This window comes from Oryx dammah, unplaced genomic scaffold (genome assembly GCF_014754425.2).
Source record: "Oryx dammah isolate SB20612 unplaced genomic scaffold, SCBI_Odam_1.1 HiC_scaffold_17, whole genome shotgun sequence".
Lineage (NCBI taxonomy): Eukaryota > Metazoa > Chordata > Mammalia > Artiodactyla > Bovidae > Oryx > Oryx dammah.
Window position 1 is genome coordinate 80,295,728 of NW_024070201.1, and position 19,976 is coordinate 80,315,703.

Consider the following 19,976-nt stretch of genomic DNA (forward strand, 5'->3'; position numbering starts at 1 on the left):
GTGTGTGTGTGTCTGTGTATGTCTGTGTGTGTCTGTGTGTGTCTGTGTCTGTGTCTGTGTGTGTCTGTGTGTCTGTGTGTGTCTTGCAACTCTGCTTCAATGTCTTCCAGGGCTGGACGAAAGGAGTGGTCTTCATCAACGGACAGAACCTGGGGCGCTACTGGAACCTCGGGCCCCAGGAAACACTTTACGTCCCGGGACCCTGGCTCAAGCCCGGGTTAAATGAGGTGACCTCCTGCTCTGCACCTCTCCCCACCCCAGGCCGTGCTCGCCTCACCCCGCCTGGCCCAGGCCGAGCGTGTGTCTCAGGGGCACCCCTGCCTCTCCGCAGATCGTCGTGTTTGAGGAGTTCAAGTCCACCCTGCTGATCTACTTCACCAACGCCTCCCAGCTGGGTAAGCGGCTTCCTCCCCGTAAGTGGCTCCGGCAGCCTGCAGCCTCCCGAGGCGTCTGCGCGCGCTTCCCGGTCCCGGTCTCGCACTACCCGCCCCAGCACCACCCCTGCCGGCCTCTCCGAGGTTCTCACGGCCGCGTCTGCTGTGTCTCCTGCTGCCGTGGCCCCTGGGCGCTGCCGTGGCCCCTGGGCCCTTCCTGGCCGACACCGGGCAGGGGATGGACGCCCGAGCTGACCCCGCCGGCCTCGGGGCTTCGGGGGGAGTGGGGCCCGGACCCCAGGGCGGAGCGGCCCCCTCCTGGGGGCCTGTGAGGTGGGCTGCTTCCTCCACCCGCTCCCCCAGGGCAGGGTGGGGCTAAGGGAGACCACGCCCCCCCCAGGGTACTGAGCTAAGTCACACCGCCTGCTCCTCCTCCTCAGGGTACTGAGAGCTAAGTCACACCGCCCGACCTTCCTCTGACGCAATGGAGGCGTGGCTGAGCTGAGCCGTCTCAGAGCCCTGAGTGCCTGCCAGTCCTCCAGACCCGCCTAGGTGCCGGGACCACCCCAGAGGCTCCGTGAAGCCGAATCGTGCCCCGGGTCTGCCGTCTTCTTCCCCACCAGCCGGCCCGTTCCTCCTTTGGCATAAGTCAGCTTCCCTGTTACAGCAGCACAATGAACACAGCTAACTGACCCTCTGTCGTGCTTCTGAAATAAAAGCTGTTGACCCCTGAGGACAGTGGTGAAGAGATGCTTGGCGCACTTGACCCCACAAATGTGAATCTGGAACGAAAGGTGTCTTCCCGAGAAATCAAATAGAATATGAACACCAAGTGAGGGACTGGCAGGCAGTTCATACATGTTTTTTATTTTCAGTGTTAACAAAGCTTTTCCTTTGACTCCCCAAGTCTCATTCCGTACATCATTGCTTTTCCACACTCCTGTGGAAACCTCGTTTGCTGGAGACTCAAGACTCCAAGTGGCCTGGCCCCGAGCCCCTCCCCCACCCCTCCCCCAGCGCCCCCCCTCCCCTCCCCCTCCCCCAGCCCACTCCACGCCCCTCCCCTGGCCCCTGACTTCCAGCACTGGTGGATTCCTCTCCTGCTCCGGGTTCCCCTGGGGCGCACGCCCTGCTCTGAGCCACAGTGGGGAGCACCAGGGCCGTCTCCACAGTTGGGTGGGGCAGCCTGGTGCCCCGGCAGGGCAGGCCCGCAGATTCCAGCGCAGATGGGCCCTGCGGAAAGGGGGTCCGCACGAGGTGCATGGGCACCGTGCGGCGGGCGGCTGAGGAGCTCCGAGCCCTGGACTGAGTGGCCGCGGTCGGGCCAGGTCAGGGGCTACACTCGAGGCCCCAGTCGACCAGTCAGGGTCGCAAGTGCTCGGCCTGCACCCTCCGTGTCCAGACAACGGCCCGGTGTGGACCAGGCGGTCGGGGGCACTGCCCTTATCGCCCACGCTCTCGGGAAGTGCAGGCGTGTGACCCCCGCGAGACGGTCAGACGTGCTGTTCCCGCCATGGGCCCCCCAAGGTGTGCAGCACAGACCCCCAGAGGGCCCGGGTGGGCACTGGGCCACACCCCCAGAATGCGGGCGCCTTCCAGGTCCTCGGGCGTTGCTGGACCGAGGCTGTCCCCCCACCCACCCAGCCCTCCGCGTGCACAACCTCAGCCCGCACAGCACCCCCTCCCGGCCTCGTGGCTGAGGGGTGGGCTCCCTGTGCCCCCCAGGTTGTCAGGCTGCATGCTTGGTGTCTGCTCACCGGGTGCCAGGAGAACCCCACCCCTGGGGTGACAGCTGGCGTGGACACCGCCATCGGCATCAGGCCCGCTTCCCTCGTCACGGACCTTTCCGGGCACAGTGGCCGCGCTCCGGCCGGCCGAGACCTCTCCCCAAGCCTGGGACCTGCAGGAAGAGGCCTCCGGGGCCCTTCAGTGCTGTTTTCCACCCATAACCACGGGCAGTACCTTACACGGAAAACCGGCAACTTGTGAACAAAACACGCGCGGCCGTCCTCTGCCCGTGTGAGTCATAGGGTCGGCGGGCGGCTCTCTTTGATTGTTGGGTCTTTGGGATCCCTCTCAGCGTTAGGCGTGGTGGAGTCACTGCAGTGACCGGAACGGAGTGGCGTCCAACATTCCCACCTAGATTGTGCCAAAAACCTCGGCAAGGGGACTCGGCGCTGCTTGTATCTCAGGGGCCCTGGTCTCCGGGCTTCCGGGGCAGGCCGGGAGGCGGGCCCTGGCAGGGGAATGTGGCCTCCGCCGGCCCACGCGCAGGTCCCTGCGTCTCCAGGGCGCATTCACGCGGGGCTACCCGCTCCCACCCCTGCCAGAAGAGCCCGGGGGCAGGGGAGACCCCTCTGCACCTCGAGAAGCTCAGCCGGTTTCTAGCAGTGGGAGCCCTGGCTCCCCACTTTGAAACGAGTTTCCCTACTCGGGTGCAGACTGCAGATGGACTCAGGCTCGTTTCCGCGGCCCGCCTGGGGGAAGACAACGCTCATCAGCTTGAGGGCGGGCCGGGGGCTGCTGTCCTTCGGGGAGGCCCGGGTCTCCACCCCGGCCCATGACTGCCCTGGTGGGTACACACGATGACCGCGGGCTCCCTGCCTCCCAAAGCCCCCACCGGTGGCTCGGCCGCGGTCCCCAGTGCGCCCACGGCCTCGGGAGAGCCGACCCCTGGGTGGCCGCCTGCCGATGCTAAAGAGACCGTGGAACTGGGCTGAGAGCACGTGGTGTTCTGGGGACAGGGCTGGTGGCTCCGTTTGTCCCCCAACCGTCGGAACACCGCCCTCTGAAATCACATTCATGGCTGTTCTCGGGAGTGAGCAGACGCCGCTCTGCACAGAGCAGCAGAGGGCGGGGGAAGACTCGTCCGGGACCCGGGGCAGACTCGTTGGGGACTCGGGGCAGACTCGTCGGGAACTCGGGGCAGACCGCTGGCCTCTGGGAGTTGGCCGTGTCTGGATTCTGTCTCGGCCGTGTGCAAAGGGTCCCTCAGCTCAAAGCAAGGCGTTTCCTCATGTTATGCTGTTCCTGAAACCCGTGGAAAGGAAGAGGCAACTGGGACCTTCTGGGAAGGAGCGATGACGTCCAACAACAGGCCCGGGCATGTCCAGAGCCAGCAAAGTATCTGTTGCTGCTGCCCGTGAAGGCAGGGGCTCTTCGCCACAGGTGTGCGGCAGGTCACCCGAGGAGCCGACAGGACACACAGCCGTCCCCGCTTTCACGGTAACTCGGACTTTTCTCACCAGCATGCCGGATGTAAACACCAAAGCCCAAGAGCCATCTCGGGCCCTACGGCACAGTCGGCCTTGGGATCATCTGGGGTGTTTTGACAGGCATGCAGCATCATGGAGGTGTGAAGTTTTTAAAAATTGTAAATATCCGTTGCTTAATTCATTTAAAAACAATAAACCCCCTATCAGCCAGCTAGCTAGACAGATGCCAACTCTCAGCGGACTCCTGCAACCAGCAGCCTTGGAAGTCATCCAGAAGAGAGTAGACTGACCTCACAGAATGACTATTTCCGGCCACCTCAGGGCCTGTTGGGGCTTCCCTGGTGCTCAGATGGTCAAGAACCTGCCTGCAGTGCAGGAGACCCAAGTTCGATCCCTGGGTCGGGAAGATCCCCTGGAGAAGGAAATGGCAACCCACTCCTGTATTCTTTCCGGGAGAATCCCATGGACGGAGGAGTCTGGCAGGCTACAGTCCGTGGGGTCCCAAAGAGTCAGACACGACTCAGCAATTAACTTTCCCACTTCAGGGCCTGTTGCACTCTGGCCGTGCACTCCTCTGCTCATTGCCCCCTGCGTTCAGCTGTGAAGACTTTGTCTTTTTTCTGAGAGACGATGGAAAACAGGTTGCCTCATAGTGAGGAAAGTCCTGAGTATCTGATCCAGCATTCTCATCCTGATAAAGGTCCTCTTGTAATGAAATCTCAGTGTTAGGAGAGAAATTCCAAAGAGTTCCATCCTGACATGAAAATGATGCCTCCTGCTATGAGCTTTCCTGGGCTGCAAAGACCAGCATCACTTCACACACAGCGGGCTTTCTCCCCACTCTCAGATTATTAATACCTTTGCCTAAGATATCACTGGGTCTTCACTGGGGGCTCAGTGGTAAAGAACCCATCTGCCAACGCAGGAGACCTGAGTTCAGTCCCTGGGTCGGGAAGAACCCCTGAAGAAGGAAATGGTGACCCACTCCAGTATTCTGGCCTGGAGAATCCCATGGACAGAGGATCCTGGAGGGCTATGGTCCGTGGAGCCATAAAGAGTTGGACACGACTGAGCACCTCAGCACACACATGCGGTAAATTACTGGGCTGGGGTCCTGCCCGTGAGACTCAGCACCTGAAAAGATGCCTGGTTCACAGGCAAAAGAGCTCAAGCGGAGGTGGGCGGGCCCACTGGGGCATCGCGGCTGTGCCGCCAGCCTTCACAGGGGGCTGACCCCCCAGGCTGCTCCTGCCAAAGAGTGCAGACTGGCACACTTACCCAGCCCAGTGGACCGGCACCTGCATCTCACCCGCCACCCGGGACTGGACGCTGCAGGCCGTGGCTGGTGCTTTGGCAGAGCCAGACACCTGGAGCGCCCTGGACACTGACTGCCCTGGGCAGCCCCCGGCCACCCTTGCTGGAGGTGCCTTGGAATAACAGCATAGCGACCGTGGAGCTCACTGCTGGAAACAGGCAGGCGGGTGGTGCGCACACACGCAGGTAGGTAGGCTGGTGCAGCCCCAGGGGGGACATCAGTCTCAGGCCGTTGAGCAAACGAAGACAGAGGATGGAAGGTGGGAGGGGGGCGACGCGGACTGAGAAACGCGCCCTCCTCCAGTACGTCTGGGCCAGACAGCCCCAGGCAGCCTCCACCAGCGTCCCAGGCAGTGACCCATCACGAGAACTCCTCCTCACGTCCATGCGTCCCAGACCAGACGCCTGATTCTCGGCGGGATCACCGTCCTGCACATCAGTCAGGCAGGTGGGGAGCGCTGGCACGGCTGGTGAGCCCCGGGGCCTGGCAGTGCCCTGACCCAGGGGACTGGGTGGCCCGGAGGCTCTGGCCGCCTCGCCTCGGAGGGCTGAGCACAGACGGCCTCCGCACGAACGGTCGGTTCAGCTCAGCTGAGAGCCAGCCGAGCTTTTCCTGAGACGGTCACTTCTTCAAACAGGGAACCTCCGTACGTGGACGCAGAGCTGCTTCCGACCTGGGGCCCTGTAAGTACATGGGTCCTGCCAGGTTGGGCCGGGCGCACTCTGACCCCCTGGCCGAAGCCCCGGGGCGGTCAGAGTCTGGGGGTTGTGTAAACTGGCTACTTTCCTCCTGTGAGTTTGTTACCTTTAACCCCTACTGTGCATCAGTACCCAGTGGCCCACGTGGTGTGTGCTACCGCCCTCTACAGGGCGCTGGGGGGTAAAGCACAACAGCACAGCCACGTGTAGAGGGCGCGCGCGAGGACTCACTCACGGGGCTGGACGTGCACACGCGGGTTTCCACCTGCGGAAGCTCAAAGCTGGAAGGTGCGTCGGTCGGGGACTTACTGTCTAATACAGAGAGTCAGTGCAGGAACCCCCTGCGGGCCAGCGCGACAGGGAGGGCACGACCCCGGGCCCAAGGGCCCCCCCAGAGGCTGTGACCCGGCCCGTCACCCCTTCCGACCCCCGGCCCGGGGCTCCGCCCTTTCTCACGGCTCTCTCCTTTGCTAGAGGCCCAGGCCCTCCCCGCGCCAGTTCCAAGCGGCCTCCCCTTGAGTGTGATCCATGCGCTTCCGTCTGCCAGGGGTCTCGATCTCTGGGCCGCTGGGCATTGCTTCCCCTTGCTTTTGAGTTTATTTCTCTGCTTAGCTGCTGAACGTGGAGTCTGTCCTCGACTATTCCCACTGCTTGGCTCAGGGGGCAAGATTGGAGGATCTATTTGGCCTCTTGAAACTAGAGCCATGGACGTTCCAGGAACAAAGCTAACACTTACACGCATACAATCCCTTATCCGTAATCTCTACGCCCATAAAACACTAAAGCCTGAAGTGTCTTCTAAAATTATTTGGCAGCAAAGCTGGACCAGTGTGAGTGAACTGGGAAGCAAAACCTCTCCGGCATTGACCTGACACACTGTAATCATTTTTATTCCGCTTAATTCCGCTCCACCTTTTTTTTTTTAAGAGCCATCTTGTATTTCGCTTTTGGCTGTGCTAGGCCTTTGCTGCTGCCCACGGGCTTCCTCTGGTTGCAGGGAGCAGTGTCTGCCCCTAGCTGTGGGCCCTGGCTTCTCTTGTTGTGAAGCACGGGCTCCAGGGTGCTTGGGCTCCAGAGCGTGGGCTTGTTGTTCTAAGCGTGTGGTGTCTTCCTGGACCGCAGGCAGGTTCTCAGCCACACTTCCCTGGTTGACCCCTGTTTACGCCTGTTTACCCCTCTTACTCTGAAGGTCAGATGTTTCCGAGCAGAGGTGGTGCTGTATTTTCCACGAGTGACACCAACTTGCTCTGTTAGAGTGCCCTATAACAGAGGGCTATAAGGAAACCACTTCAAACTGATAAACAATGTATACAAACCCACCTACACTTAGCATTACACTTAGTGGTAAACAACTGCTTGCTACCCGAAACCTGGAAACAGGTAAGGACGGTTCTCACCACTCTTATTCAAGATAGTACTGGGAACTCCAGTTACCACAATAGGATAAGAAAAATTAATAAAAGACATTGGAGCGATTGGAAAGAAAAAAAACCCTGTATTTTCAGATAACGTGACTTTCTGTTTCAAAAGATTTTTTCCCTCAATTTTCAGCTCTGCTTCTTCTATCCCAGATTCTTCTATTTATTTAATTATTATTATTATCTTTTGGCCATGTGTCTTGTGGGATCTTAGTTCCCTGACCAGGGATCGTACCCGGGCCCTCGGCAGTGAAAGCACTGGGTCCTGACCACTGGGCCACCAGGGAATTCCCAACATAACCGCTTCTTTAGAAAGTCCCATGGAACTGGGTTTCAAAACAACTGTGTAGAATTAATGAGAGAGAATACCAAGGTCACAGAATACCAGATCCACACAAGACGCCCGGCTGCATTTCTCTATGCTAACCATGAACTTGTTGAGACTGAACTTGAAAATACCATGCCATTTAAAATAGCTCAAAAGAGGGGCTTCCCTGGGGGCTCAGTGCTAAAGAATCCACCTGCCAGTGCAGAGGATACGGGTTCAGGCCCAGGTCAAGGAAGATCCCACATGCCCTGAAGCAACTATACCCGGGAGCCCCGAGTCCTGAAGCCCGAAGGCCCCAGAGCCCATGCGCCCCAACAAGAGAACCACGGCAATGAGAAGTCTGCACACTGCGGCCGGAGAGCAGTCCCATCGCGCTGCAAATAGAGGAGAGTCTGTGCAGCAACAAAGGGCCAGCACCACCAAAAATAAATAAGTGATTTTAAAATAGCTCAAAAGAAAGTGAAACACCGAGGTATACAACTAAAAACTATGCGTTGAAAAAACAGAGAATTCTGATCAAAAACGTGAAAGTTGCTTAGTCGTGTCCAACTGTTTTTGACCCCATGGACTATACATACAGTCCATGGGATTCTCCAGGCCAGAATACTGGAATCTTCCCAACCCAGGGATCGAACTCAGGTCTCCCGCATTGCGGGTGGATTCCTTACCATCTGAGCTATGAGGGAAGCCCCCCAAAGTGATAGCAGACCGAAATGAATTCAGAAACACAGAATGTTCACAGATTTGAAGACCCAACACAGTGAGGATGCTAAATCTTCCTAATGGAGGGGAAAGTCTAACGCAGTTCCCATCAAAATGTCAGCATGGCTTTTGGTAGAAATAGACAAGCTTTTTCTAAATTGTATATGGAAAGGCACAGGCCCTAGAATAGTTTTAACAATCTTGATAAAAAAGAATACAGTTTTGTGGCTGTAAAACCAGATTTATAAAACAAGGTATATTCAAATAAATGGAACATTGCGCTTCTGTGTTTAAGGAGTGGAAAGTCAAGGCAGCCCCTAGCATCCAAGAATGAGAGAAAGAGGGACATTGTACAAAATTCTCAGGGATGCCGGGCCTCAGGGATGGACATGTACCTGTGAAGAGCAAGAGGAGAGAAACAAACACCCACACGCTCCCGGAAAACTCGAGTCTTAATTTCGATCTGGTGCCACGGGCCCTGCTCTTTCCAATGGCAGAGGAAAAGCAAAGGGCTTCAGGGAGAAAAGGCCAGAGGACTGTCTGATTTTCCAGTCTCTGAAGAGAGTTTTCATCCTGGGACTTCAGATCGAGGTGTTCCAGACAGGGCTCAGCGTGTTCAAATCTCTACCCGCACCTGCGTTTCTGGTCCCAGGAGACATCCCCACTGACTACCCCTCTCGCCTGGGCTGCCAGCACAGGAGCCGTCCGCCTCCTCTCTCTGAGGCACCTGCTTCATCAGTCAATTACCAGAAGTTCCCCATTTCACCTCGAAATTCTCCTAAAATCCCTCTGTGTCCTCGCAGAGCAGAGCGTAGGGACCAGGAGAACGGCTCGGATGCTCCTCCTGGGATCCCCGGCTCCTCGATGACCTGTTTCTCACCTCGCCTCCGCCTTGCACCAGGCAGTCCCCGCAGAACGGATACCCGGCTTGACGGTCCGCCTGCAACCTCTGGCAGGAGACGCCGCGGCGCCCCTGGTGCCCAGCAAGGAGGCCTCCGCGGTGGCCGCGCCTTCGCTGCGGACACGGGACGGACCCTCCGTCCACCGGCGTCCCTCCGTACCCCACCCCGTGACTCTCTCCGTCTCCTGCGGCAGGAGGGGGAGACGGCTCCCCCAGGGGCGCACGTCCGGCGCCCTCACGCCCGGTGGCCTCCTTGCTGAGCGTCTCCGTAGTGGACGTTGGGCCACGGGGCGCGCTGACCGCCCGCCCTGCGCTTCCGCCCTCGGGCTCTCCTCGCGCCCTTCGGGCCCGGGAACTCAAGCTAACCCTCCGGTTCCTTCCCGCAGCTGGGAAGCGTCTGCGCGCAGAGGCCTCCGACCCGCTGCTCCCTCCGCTTCGTCCCGGCGTCGGGGGACCAGGACGCCTCCCCTCGCGGGGATGGGCTCCCCGCCGCGCTCCAGGTGAAGGACCCCCGTCCCCGCAGCCCGTGGGCCTTCCAGGCGCGGGCTCCCTGAGGCCCCCTCGCCTCTCCCCGTCCTCGCCCCGGAGCCTCCGAGGCCTCCGGCCGTCTGTCGCGGTCAGCCTGGGGCCCTCGCCCGGGGCGGGCGGCCTCGCGGTCCCCAGGCCTGCCCGGGGCGGCAGTCCCCCAGCGCAGCTTCTGCCCCGGCCCAAGCCCGCCTCGGCCCAGCACCCCGGGAAGAAGGGCGGCCCCGTCCCCTCCTCCGCGTCCCCGGGACCCCGCCCGGTGGCCCTCCTGCCCTGCTCGTGGCCGCAGGCCTCTAGGAGGCAAAGTCCACGGGCAGCCCTCGGCGCAGAGCGAGGCGGGCGGCGAGGCAGCCCCGGCGGCCCCGGTTCAGCACGGGGCCCGCTCCCGCCGCCCGGCCGCCCGGGGCCGCTCCCGGCTCCCTCCGGCGCCTCCCTCGCCTGCCGGGGTCACGGGCGGCTTCCCTGTCCTTTCAGCCCCCGTCTCTCCTGGAGGAGGGTCCTGTGCACCCTGTTCCTGCCATTTGCCTCGTCGGGTTTCGCTCCTCCGGCGGAACACAGAAATAACTTCATATTCGAACACAGACAGCTGCATCCCAGCCCGCGCAGGTCTGCCTGAGCAGGGCCCCTTCTCTGTTCCGGGCTGAGACTGCGGCCTGAGCCCAGCGCCTTCTCTCCGGGCGGGGCCGAAGCCTCGCTCCGCCCGCCCCCACCTCTTCCTCTGGGCCCCCGACAGGTTTGACTGGTCGCAGCTGACGCCCCGCGAGCTGCAGAACCGCTCGCGGGGGATTCAGACTGAGGAGCGAGCCGGGCGCAACCCCTACTTCACGCTGGAGGGCCACGAGTTCCTCATCCTCGGGGGCTCCATACACTACTTCCGAGTGCCACGGGCCTCCTGGAGAGACCGGCTGCTCAAGCTGCGGGCCTGCGGCTTCAACACCGTCGCCACGTGAGCGCGGCGCGGGGCCTCGGATGCGGGGGCCCGGAGCCTGCGATGCCGGGTCCCGCGCGTGCCGTTCACGGCTCCTGCCGCTCAGCCGTGTGCTTAGGTGGCCGTGGTCCGTCCGCGGGTGGGGTCACGCGGGGCAGGGAAGAGGCAGGCTTCGCTCAGGAGCCTTCGCAGTAGGAGGGCCCCGGGCCCTTTAGGAGAGCTGCTTTATGACAGACGCTCAACGTAGACTTCTAGGTAAAGGCTTGTTGGTTTTGAACACCAAAACCATTTTGCTTCGGGGTCTGGCTGATTAACAACGTTGTGACAGTTTCCGTGAAGGGACTCGGCCATACATATCCGTGTGCCCATTCTCCCCCAAACTCTCCTCCCATCCAGGCTGCCGCGTGACAGTCGGCAGAGTTCCCTGTGCTGTACAGCGGGTCCCGGTTGGTTATCCATTTTAAATACAGCAGCCTGTACCTGACCTTCCCGAAGTCCTTAACGATCCCTTCCCCTCTAAATGTACGTTGTTTTAACAATAGTTTTTACGTCTGGGAAACGAGCATTTAGAGGAATGAGTGGGCTGCTCAGTCGCTCCCTCGTGTCCGGCCCTTGCGGCCCCGTGGACTGTAGCCCACCAGGCTCCTCTGTCCGTGGCATTCTCCGGGCAAGAATCCTGGAGTGGGTTGCCATTTCCTTCTCCAGGGGATCTTCCCAACCCAGGGAAGTTTGCCTCTTAAGGTCGCCTATTAGAAAAAGGCCTGTCATAGTGCCGGCACATATACGTACCCAATGGTGGAGTCATAAAGAAAAGCAAGCCCGGTTCAGCCAGCGTGGTGTTTAACTTGACTGTGTGTCGAGGGGTGACGTGGTTAAGGTGTACTGACAACGGTGGGATTTCTAAGCATCTTCGGGGCCTTACGTGGTCCTGACAACTGTGGATATACGGTCCCTGCCCTGAGGGCTCTGCCAGCCGGGTTCCAGGGTCAGTTCTGCCCAGTGACCTGCCACAGCCCTCGGGGAGTGAGGCCGCCTCCGAGGCAGTGGAGCAGAGGTTCCTGCCTGCAGGCCCCTGGTTGGTGGAGAAAAAGCCACGTCCCAAGTAAAAGCCATGTTTGAAAGAGGAACAGTGGTGGTCCCTTCATCAGGGACCGTTTCCACAAATGTCTTGAGGCTGAGAAAAGCAGGAGCTGATGATGACGGGGGGGACGGTGAGTCCAGAGGGAAAGTCTGTGGACGTGGCCGGGACGGCCGCTCGGGAGCTCCGGGAACACGCGCCAGGGTCTGGCCAGCAGGGAGGCCCTCCCGTGGAGCGACCCGCCCCCCAGAACCCGGGCCCGTGTTCCCTGCCCTGGGAAGAGGGGCCCGGGGTGGGGATCGGCGGCGGCGGCCTTGGAGGGACTGCTGGAGGGTCAGGCAGGCCTCAGGCCCCACGGCCCCTCGGGACTGGACTCGGCTTGGGCAGCTGGGTTACCTGCCTGGAGCTTGGCACCCCTCCCTGTGAGGTTTTCTTATCAAGTCCAAGTGCCCTTGGCAGGGTCTTTCATCATTTTATGAGGCAGAGTTTCTGGTTTTCTTATCTCTTCAAAGTGACAGTACCCTAAATTTATTTCCTATATTATGTTCTTAAGCATCATTACCCTCGACCTAAAATCTTCTAATTGTTGGAACAGGGACTAACTGACTGAGTTATTGTAGGTTATTTAGGTCAGCGATCCCTAAATAGCTATTCAACTTTATTTTTACTTATTTAATTAAAAATATCTTTTCTTGGCCGTGCTCTGCAGCGTGTGGGACCTTAGTGCCCCAGCCAGACCTGACCCTGTGCTCCCTGCCTCAGAAGCCCAGAGTCTTAACCACTGGCCCCAGTGCTAAACTTTATTTTTCTGCTTCTTGATGAGACGTATGTCACCAGCAATTTGAAAGGTCTGTTGTTTTCATGGTCAGGCTTTGTGGTTTTGTTTGGTAAGGTCAAGAAAAAGTGAGGGCAGTCCCGAGAATCTAGGACTTGCCATACGTAGAGGAAAGAGCAGAAAGGTGGTAGCAGACACCCGGGGCGGGGGGGGTAATTTAACACCTACATCAGTCCCTGCATTCGTTACATTCATTCCAAAAGATTTCCATCCGCTTGCCTTCCCGGGTTAAGCCTCCACTAGTCGTTTCGACTGATGCTTATGCCGCACTGAAGTGTGGATGTCCCCGGGACCACTGGATGTCCCCATACCACTGACTCCCAGCTGGACCCAGAGCAGAAGCCCTTTGCACCCGAGTGTCCCCACCGCCCCCTTGTGGCAGAGCTAAGCATCACACTCACTGAGGGCCAGGGCTGGTCAGCACCAACCTGACCAGCACCGAGGACTGGAGGCTGGGAGCCGTAAATTGGTAACCGGCTCATCTCGTGTGCAGAGACTTTAACCACAAAGTCTTACTGAGTTCTGCTGAGGTCTTTCTGCATGTACTGAAGGGATGATACGGTTTTTCTTCACTCTTCTGCTAAAGCAGTAGTAACAGTTGCTCAGTCCTGTGCGACTCTATGGGACCGCCCCAGGCTCCTCTGTCCACAGGCTTCTCCAGGCAAGACTACTGGAGTGGGTTGCCATTCGCTTCCCCAGGGACTTTCCCGGCCCAGGGATCAAACCCAGGTCTCTGAAGTGCAGCCAGACGCTTCAGTGCCTGAGCCGCCAGGAAAGTGCGTTGAAGCAGTAAATCACACCGAAAAGCTTATTTCCTGATACTTCGCCATCCATGGCTCTGGGATGAATTCCGCTTGGTTATGAGACGCGCAGCTGTGGGCACCCACACGCAGAATGCTGAACTGGATTGCTAGAGGTTATTGCAGAGATGCACCTTTATGATGATGACTAAGCTTGACTTAAAATTTTATTTCTGAGTGTCTTGCTCAGTTTTGAAATCAATCTTACACTACACTTGTGAGCTGACTTTATTTCTTTTTTTATTCACTGAAAATATTTTGCAAAAGAAGTATTTTTACCTTGAATGTTTCTTAAAGTTCCCTTGTAAAACTCTGGCTACTATCTTTTGTGGTTGTGTGGTAAAGGTTTTAGGGACAGTATAACCCTCTTGAATAGTTATTATTTAATTCATGTCTCTGAAGGGCTTCCCTCAGAGCTCAGCTGGTAAAGAATCCGCCTGCAGTGCTGGAGACCCCAGTTCGATTCCTGGGTCGGGAAGATCCCCTGGAGAAGGGATAGGCTACCCACTCCAGTATTCTTGGGCTTCCCTTGTGGCTCAGCTGGGAAAGAGTCTGCAATGCGGGAGACCTGGGTTTGATCCCTGGTTTGGGAAGATCCCCTGGAGAAGGGAACAGCTCCCCACTCCTGTATTCTGGCCTGGAGAATTCTGTGGATGAGAGCAGAGGTGGTGACAGAGTGGGCCAGCGCTGAGCGACTTTCGCTTTTCTCCTCTAAAATGTTTCCTATTTTATGCTCTACTCTTTTTGCCTTTCCTTTAGTCATCAGATTGACTGGGACTTTAAAAATTCTTTCTTGGAAGTCCCAGAGTTTTGGGGACTTTTTTTCCCTGAATCTTGTGTAGACTTTAAGTCTTTTCAAAGAACTAGCTTGTAGATTTATTGATCTTCTCTATATAAACTTCCAATTTAGTTGCATTTGCCTTGGGATCACAGACTAAGAGATGGGGACTTTTGGCGCTGGTTGAGATTTACGCACCTCGCGTTTGCCTGTTAACTGCGTGTTCTGCACAGTCAGCCACTGCGCTCTCCATGTATTCATTAGATTCAGTCTTTCAACTGTCTTGTTCAAATCTATGTTCTTACCTTTTTTTTTTTTTTGCTGTTGTTGTCTTTGTCTTGTAGAGAAGTATCTTAACTCTCCACTGTGGCTGTGGATGGACCCTTTCCCCCTCTGGTTCAGTAACCTTCTCCCTGAAGCTGTGTATTCAGAGGCTGCAACGCCGTGATTATCACATCTTCTGGAGGCTTCATTCCTTTTATTCCTACTTGAAGCCTCTCAACCTCTATTTGTGTGGGGTTTTCTTTGCCTTAAAATCCATTTGCTTGCTTTTTAAGAGTGCTAGACTAATTCTTACTCATGTATATCTTTTTCCATATTTCTGTTTCAACTTTTTTTAGAAGTTTTCTTTAAAGTAAATCACTTGTAAGCCTCATTTAGCAAAACTTTTTCATTCTGTTCTCTCAATGTCTAGGTATAAACTTTTCCAGGCATATTTAGTCTTGAGCAAACCAATTTTTCATTCCTTCTCACAACAGGGGATCGTGAAATACAGTCAGTTCTGCCGCCACTTCAGTTCAGTCCGGTCCTTGGAGGACCTTCTCCGTGGAGGACCCCTCTTTTGCCGTTAGCCCCACCCACCGTAGAGCCACCGAGCATACGCCTCACAAACTGCAGGGCAGTTGTGTGAGTGGAAGTCGCTCAGTCTGTCCGACTCTTTGTCACCCCATGGGCTGTACAGTCCGTGGAATTCTCCAGGCCAGAAGACTGGCGTGGGGAGCTCCCTTCTCCAGGGCACCTTCCCAACCCAGAGATGGAACCCAGGTCTCCCACACTGCAGGCGATTCCTCACCAGCTGAGCCACCAGGGAAGCCCAATTACACCAGGGAAATTCAATTATACAGAACAATTACACCAAAGAAATTCTCACACTGTTAAGAAAATTCTAGGGCCCACAACAGATTTCCCAACCTGGGGATCTGGCAAAGGGACTGAGACTCCCCAGGGAATTTGACTTTGGAGGCCAGTGGGATTTGATTACCGGACTTCCACAGGAGAGGGACACAGACTCTCAGAGGGCACGAACAAAACCTTGTGCCCACCAGGACCCGGGAGAAAGGAGCAGCGACCCCACAGGAGACTGAGCCAGACTTGCCTGTGAGTGTCCAGGAGGCTCCGGCCTCAGGCCAAACAATAGGGAAGGAACACAGCCCCGCCCGTCAGCAGAAAATTGGACAAAACATTCACTGAGCACGGCCCCGCCCATCAGAGCAAGACCGTTTTCCCCTCAGTCAGCCTTTCCCATCAGGAAACTTCCATGAGCTTCCTCTTATTCTCACCAGTCAGAGGGCAGAGAGAATGAAAACCACAATCACAGAAAACTCACCAAAATGATCACATGGACCACAGCCTTGTCAAACTCAATGAAACCGTGAGCCATGCCAGGTAGGGCCACCCAGGTCAGCTTGGTAAAGATGGAGTTCAGTTCAGTCGCTCAGTCCTGTCCGCCTCTTTGTGACCCCATGGACTGCAGCACGCCAGGCTTCCCTGTCCATCACCAACTCCTGGAGTCTACCCAAACTCATGTCCATCCTGGCAGTGATGCCATCCAATCATCTCATCCTCTGTCTTCCCCTTCTCCTCCTGCCTTCAATCATTACCAGCATAGAGTCTTTTCAAATGAGTCAGCTCTTCGAATCAGGTGGCCAAAGTATTGGAGTTTCAGCCTCAGCATCAGTCCTTCCAATGAATACTCAGGACTGATCTCCTTTAGGATTGACTGGTTGGATCTCCTTGCAGTCCAAGGGATTCTCAAGAGTCTTCTCCAACACCACAGTTCAAAAGCATCAATTCTTCGGCGCTCAGCTTTCTTTATAGTCCAACTCTCACATCCATAATGACCACTGGAAAAACCATGGCTTTGACTAGATGGACCTTTGTTGGCAGAGTGATGTCTCTGCTTTTGAATATGCTGTCTAGGTTGGTCATAACTTTTCTTCCAAGGAGCAAGCGCCTTTTAATTTCATGTTTGTAGTCAACATCTGTGATGATTTTGGAGCCTCCAAAAATAAAGTCTGACACTGTTCCATTATTTCCCCATCTATTTCCCATGAAGTGATGGGACTGGATGCCATAATCTTAGTTTTCTGAATGTTGAGCTTTAAGCCAACTTTTTCACTCTCCTCTTTCACTTTCATCAAGAAGCTCTTTAGTTCTGCTTCACTTTCTGCCATAAGGGTGGTGTCATCTGCATATCTGAGCTTATTGATATTTCTCCTGGCAATCTTGATTCCAGTTTGTGCTTCCTCCAGCCCAGCATTTCTCATGATGTACTCTGCATATAAGTTAAACAAGCAGGATGACAATATACAGCCTTGACGTACTCCTTTTCTGTTGTTCCATGTCCAGTTCTAACTGTTGCTTCCTGACCTGCATACAGATTTCTCAGGAGGCAGGTCAGGTGGTCTGGTATTCCCATCTCTCTAAGAATTTTCCACAGTTTGTTGTGATCTACACAATCAAAGACTTTGGCATAGTCAACAGAGCAGAAGTACATGTTTTTCTGGAACTCTCTTGCTTTTTCGATGATCCAGTGTATGTTGGCAATTTGATCTCTGGTTCCTCTGCCTTTTCTTAATCCAGCTTGAACATCTGGAAGTTCACAGTTCCCCTAATACTGAAGCTTCACTTGGAGAATTTTGAGCATTACTTTGCTTATGTGTGAGATGAATGCAATTGTGCGGTAGTGTGAGCATTCTTTGGCATTGCCTTTCTTTGGGATTGGAATGAAACCTGACCTTTTCCAGTCCCGTGAGCACTGCTGAGTTTTCCAAATTTGCTGGCATATTGAGTACAGCACTTTCACAGCATCATCTTTCAGGATTTGAAATAGCTGAACTGGGATTCCATCACCTCCACTAGCTTTGTTCATAGGGATGCTTCCTAAGGCCCACTTGACTTCACATTCCAGGATGTCTGGCTCTAGGCAACTGATCACACCATCATGATTATCCGGGTCGTGAAGATCTTTTTTGTACAGTTCTGTGTCTTCTTGCCACCTCTTCTTAATCTCTTCTGCTTCTGTTAGGTCCAGACCATTTCTGTCCTTTATTGAGCCCATCTTTGCATGAAATGTTCCCTTGGTATCTCTAATTTTCTTGAAGAGATCTCTAGTCTTTCCCATTCTGTTCTTTTCCTCTGTCTCTTTGCATTGATTGCTGAGGAAGGCTGTCTTATCTCTCCTTGCTATTCTTTGGAACTCTGCATTCAAATGGGAATATCTTTCCTTTTCTCCTTTGCTTTTTGCTTCTCTTCTTTTCTCAGCTATTTGTAAGGCCTCCCCAGAGAGCCATTTTGCTTTTTTGCATTTCTTTTCCATGGGGATGGTCTTGATCCCTGTCTCCTATACAACATCACGAACCTCATTCCATAGTTTATCAGGCACTCTGTCTATCAGATCTAGGCCCTTAAATCTATTTCTCACTTCCACTGTATAATCATAAGGGATTTGATTTAGGTCATACCTGAATGGTCTAGCGGTTTTCCCTACTTTCTTAAATTTAAGTCTGCATTTGGTAATAAGGAGTTCATGATCTGAGCCACAGTCAGCTTCTGGTCTTGTTTTTGTCGACTGTATAGAGCTTCTCCATCCTTGGCTGCAAAGAATATAATCAATCTGAGTTCGGTGTTGACCATCTGGTGATGTCCATGTGTAGAGTCTTCTCTTGTGTTGTTGGAAGAGGGTGTTTGCTATGACCAGTGCATTCTCTTGGCAGAATTCTATTAGTCTTTGCCCTGCTTCATTCTGCATTCCAAGGCGAAATTTGCCTTTTACTCCAGGTGTTTCTTGACTTCCTACTTTTGCATTCCAGTCAGCTATAATGAAAAGGACATCTTTTTTGGGTGTTAGTTAAAAGATCTTGTAGGTCTTCATAAAACCATTCAACTTGTTTCTTCAGCATTACTGGTTGGGGCATAGACTTGGATAACTGTGATATTGAATGGTTTGCCTTGGAGACAAACAGAGATCATTCTGTCGTTTTTGAGATTGCATCCAAGTACTGCATTTCAGACTCTTTTGTTGACCATGATGGCTACTCCATTTCTTCTGAGGGATTCCTGCCCGCAGTAGTAGATATAATGGTCATCTGAGTTAAATCCACCCATTCCAGTCCATTTTAGTTCGCTGATTCCTAGAATGTCGACGTTCACCCTTGCCATCTCCTGTTTGACCACTTCCAATTTGCCTTGATTCATGGACCTGACATTCCAGGTTCCTATGCAATATTGCTCTTTACAGCATCGGACCTTGCTTCTATCACCAGTCACATCCACAGCTGGGTATTGTTTTTGCTTTGGCTCCATCCCTTCATTCTTTCTGGAGTTATTTCTCCACTAATCTCCAGTAGCATATTGGGCACCTACCGACCTGGGAAGTTCATCTTTCAGTGTCCTATCTTTTTGCCTTTTCATGCTGTTCATGGGGTTCTCAAGGTAAGAATACTGAAGTGGCTTGCCATTCCCTTCTCCAGTGGACCACATTCTGTCAGACCTCTCCACCATGACCCACCGTCCTGGGTGGCCCCACACGGCATGGCTTAGTTTCATTGAGTTAGACAAGGCTGTGGTCCGTGTGATCAGATTGGCTAGTTTTCTGTGAGTATGGTTTCAGTGTGTCTGCCCTCTGATGCCCTCTTGCAACACCTACCGTCTTACTTGGGTTTCTTTTACCTTGGACGAGGGGTGTCTCCTCATGGCCGCCCCTCCTGACCTTGAATGTGGAGCAGCTCCTCTCAGCCCTCCTGCACCTCATAGAAATCCCACAGCTGTTGTTATTTTGATTAATTTTTAGCAATATTTGGGAGGTATATATAGACACTTATGGTTTTTACCTTTTCTTTGAATTTCTAATGGATATGACAAAGGATAGGATGGTGAGTGGGAAAATTTATGCATAAATTAAAGGAACTTAGAACCTAGGATCATTGGCAGCTTAGAACACAAGTGGATAACAGAGAAAGGAGCTACTGGAAATAACCACTGTGTGGGTGTGACAAGGCTGAAGTGCTAGTGGGAACTTCAGCTTTTTCCACAGTAGAGCTCTCTCAGGGCTCGGGAGTGGCCTGGCATTTGGAGGAAAGAAAGAAAAGCATGCTGTTTGTACTTCCCTCTTCCCTGCCACAGCTACGTCCCGTGGAACCTCCACGAGCCGGAGAGAGGCACATTCGACTTCTCCGGGAACCTGGATCTGGAGTAGGTTCTGTGACCCGGCTGGATGGGGCCGGGGGTCTGAGGGGTGGGGCCCCACGGGGCATCCGGGCAGAGGGGGCTGTGGGGGGACCCTGTGCCGGCCCCTGCCCTCCATCACGACCCTGCCACCCCCAGGCCGGGCCTGCCCCCGAGCCCAGCCCCACAGCCGTTCCCAGGTGCCCAGCTCGCAGGGTGATCCTGCTGGGCTGGGGGCCTTGGGTCGGGCCCTTGGTCAGGACTCCATGCCCTGGGCGAAGTGCTTCCTTCTGCTCGTGCCCCAGAGCAGCCGCGCCGACATCCCAGGCTGGTCACCCCGGGGCATCTCTGCTCTGTGAGGTGTCCTGCCCTCAGCGTCCCCAGCCCCCCAGGGAGGGCTGGGCTGTCAAGGGGAAGGGGCGCTGGGCGAGGGGCCCCTGGGCTCCAAGCCCTGAGAGTTGGTGACCCCGGCCCCCCAGGGCCTTCATCCTGCTGGCGGAGGAGGTGGGGCTGTGGGTGATCCTGCGTCCAGGCCCCTACATCTGCAGCGAGATGGACCTCGGGGGCCTGCCCAGGTGAGCGGGGCCGGGGGCACCCCTACGTCTGCAGCGAGGTGGGCCTCGGGGGCCTGCCCGG

General features: G+C 55.3%; 2 protein-coding genes across 2 annotated transcripts in view; both read left to right on the top strand.

Annotated features, from left to right (window-relative positions):
- Window positions 1–1,066, top strand: part of LOC120876035 (beta-galactosidase-1-like protein 2) — a 36,495-nt gene extending 35,429 nt beyond the window's left edge. Inside the window, exons 20-22 of the mRNA XM_040257755.1 lie at window positions 111–227; window positions 332–395; window positions 815–1,066. Of these exons, the coding sequence (XP_040113689.1) occupies window positions 111–227; window positions 332–395; window positions 815–822 (189 nt within the window). The 3' untranslated portion in view covers window positions 823–1,066. The remainder of the gene's footprint in view (window positions 1–110; window positions 228–331; window positions 396–814) is intronic.
- A 2,388-nt stretch (window positions 1,067–3,454) lies between these two features.
- Window positions 3,455–19,976, top strand: part of LOC120876036 (beta-galactosidase-1-like protein 3) — a 32,900-nt gene continuing 16,378 nt past the window's right edge. Inside the window, exons 1-7 of the mRNA XM_040257756.1 lie at window positions 3,455–3,471; window positions 4,831–5,012; window positions 9,007–9,099; window positions 9,146–10,082; window positions 10,210–10,422; window positions 19,299–19,367; window positions 19,820–19,915. Of these exons, the coding sequence (XP_040113690.1) occupies window positions 3,455–3,471; window positions 4,831–5,012; window positions 9,007–9,099; window positions 9,146–10,082; window positions 10,210–10,422; window positions 19,299–19,367; window positions 19,820–19,915 (1,607 nt within the window). The remainder of the gene's footprint in view (window positions 3,472–4,830; window positions 5,013–9,006; window positions 9,100–9,145; window positions 10,083–10,209; window positions 10,423–19,298; window positions 19,368–19,819; window positions 19,916–19,976) is intronic.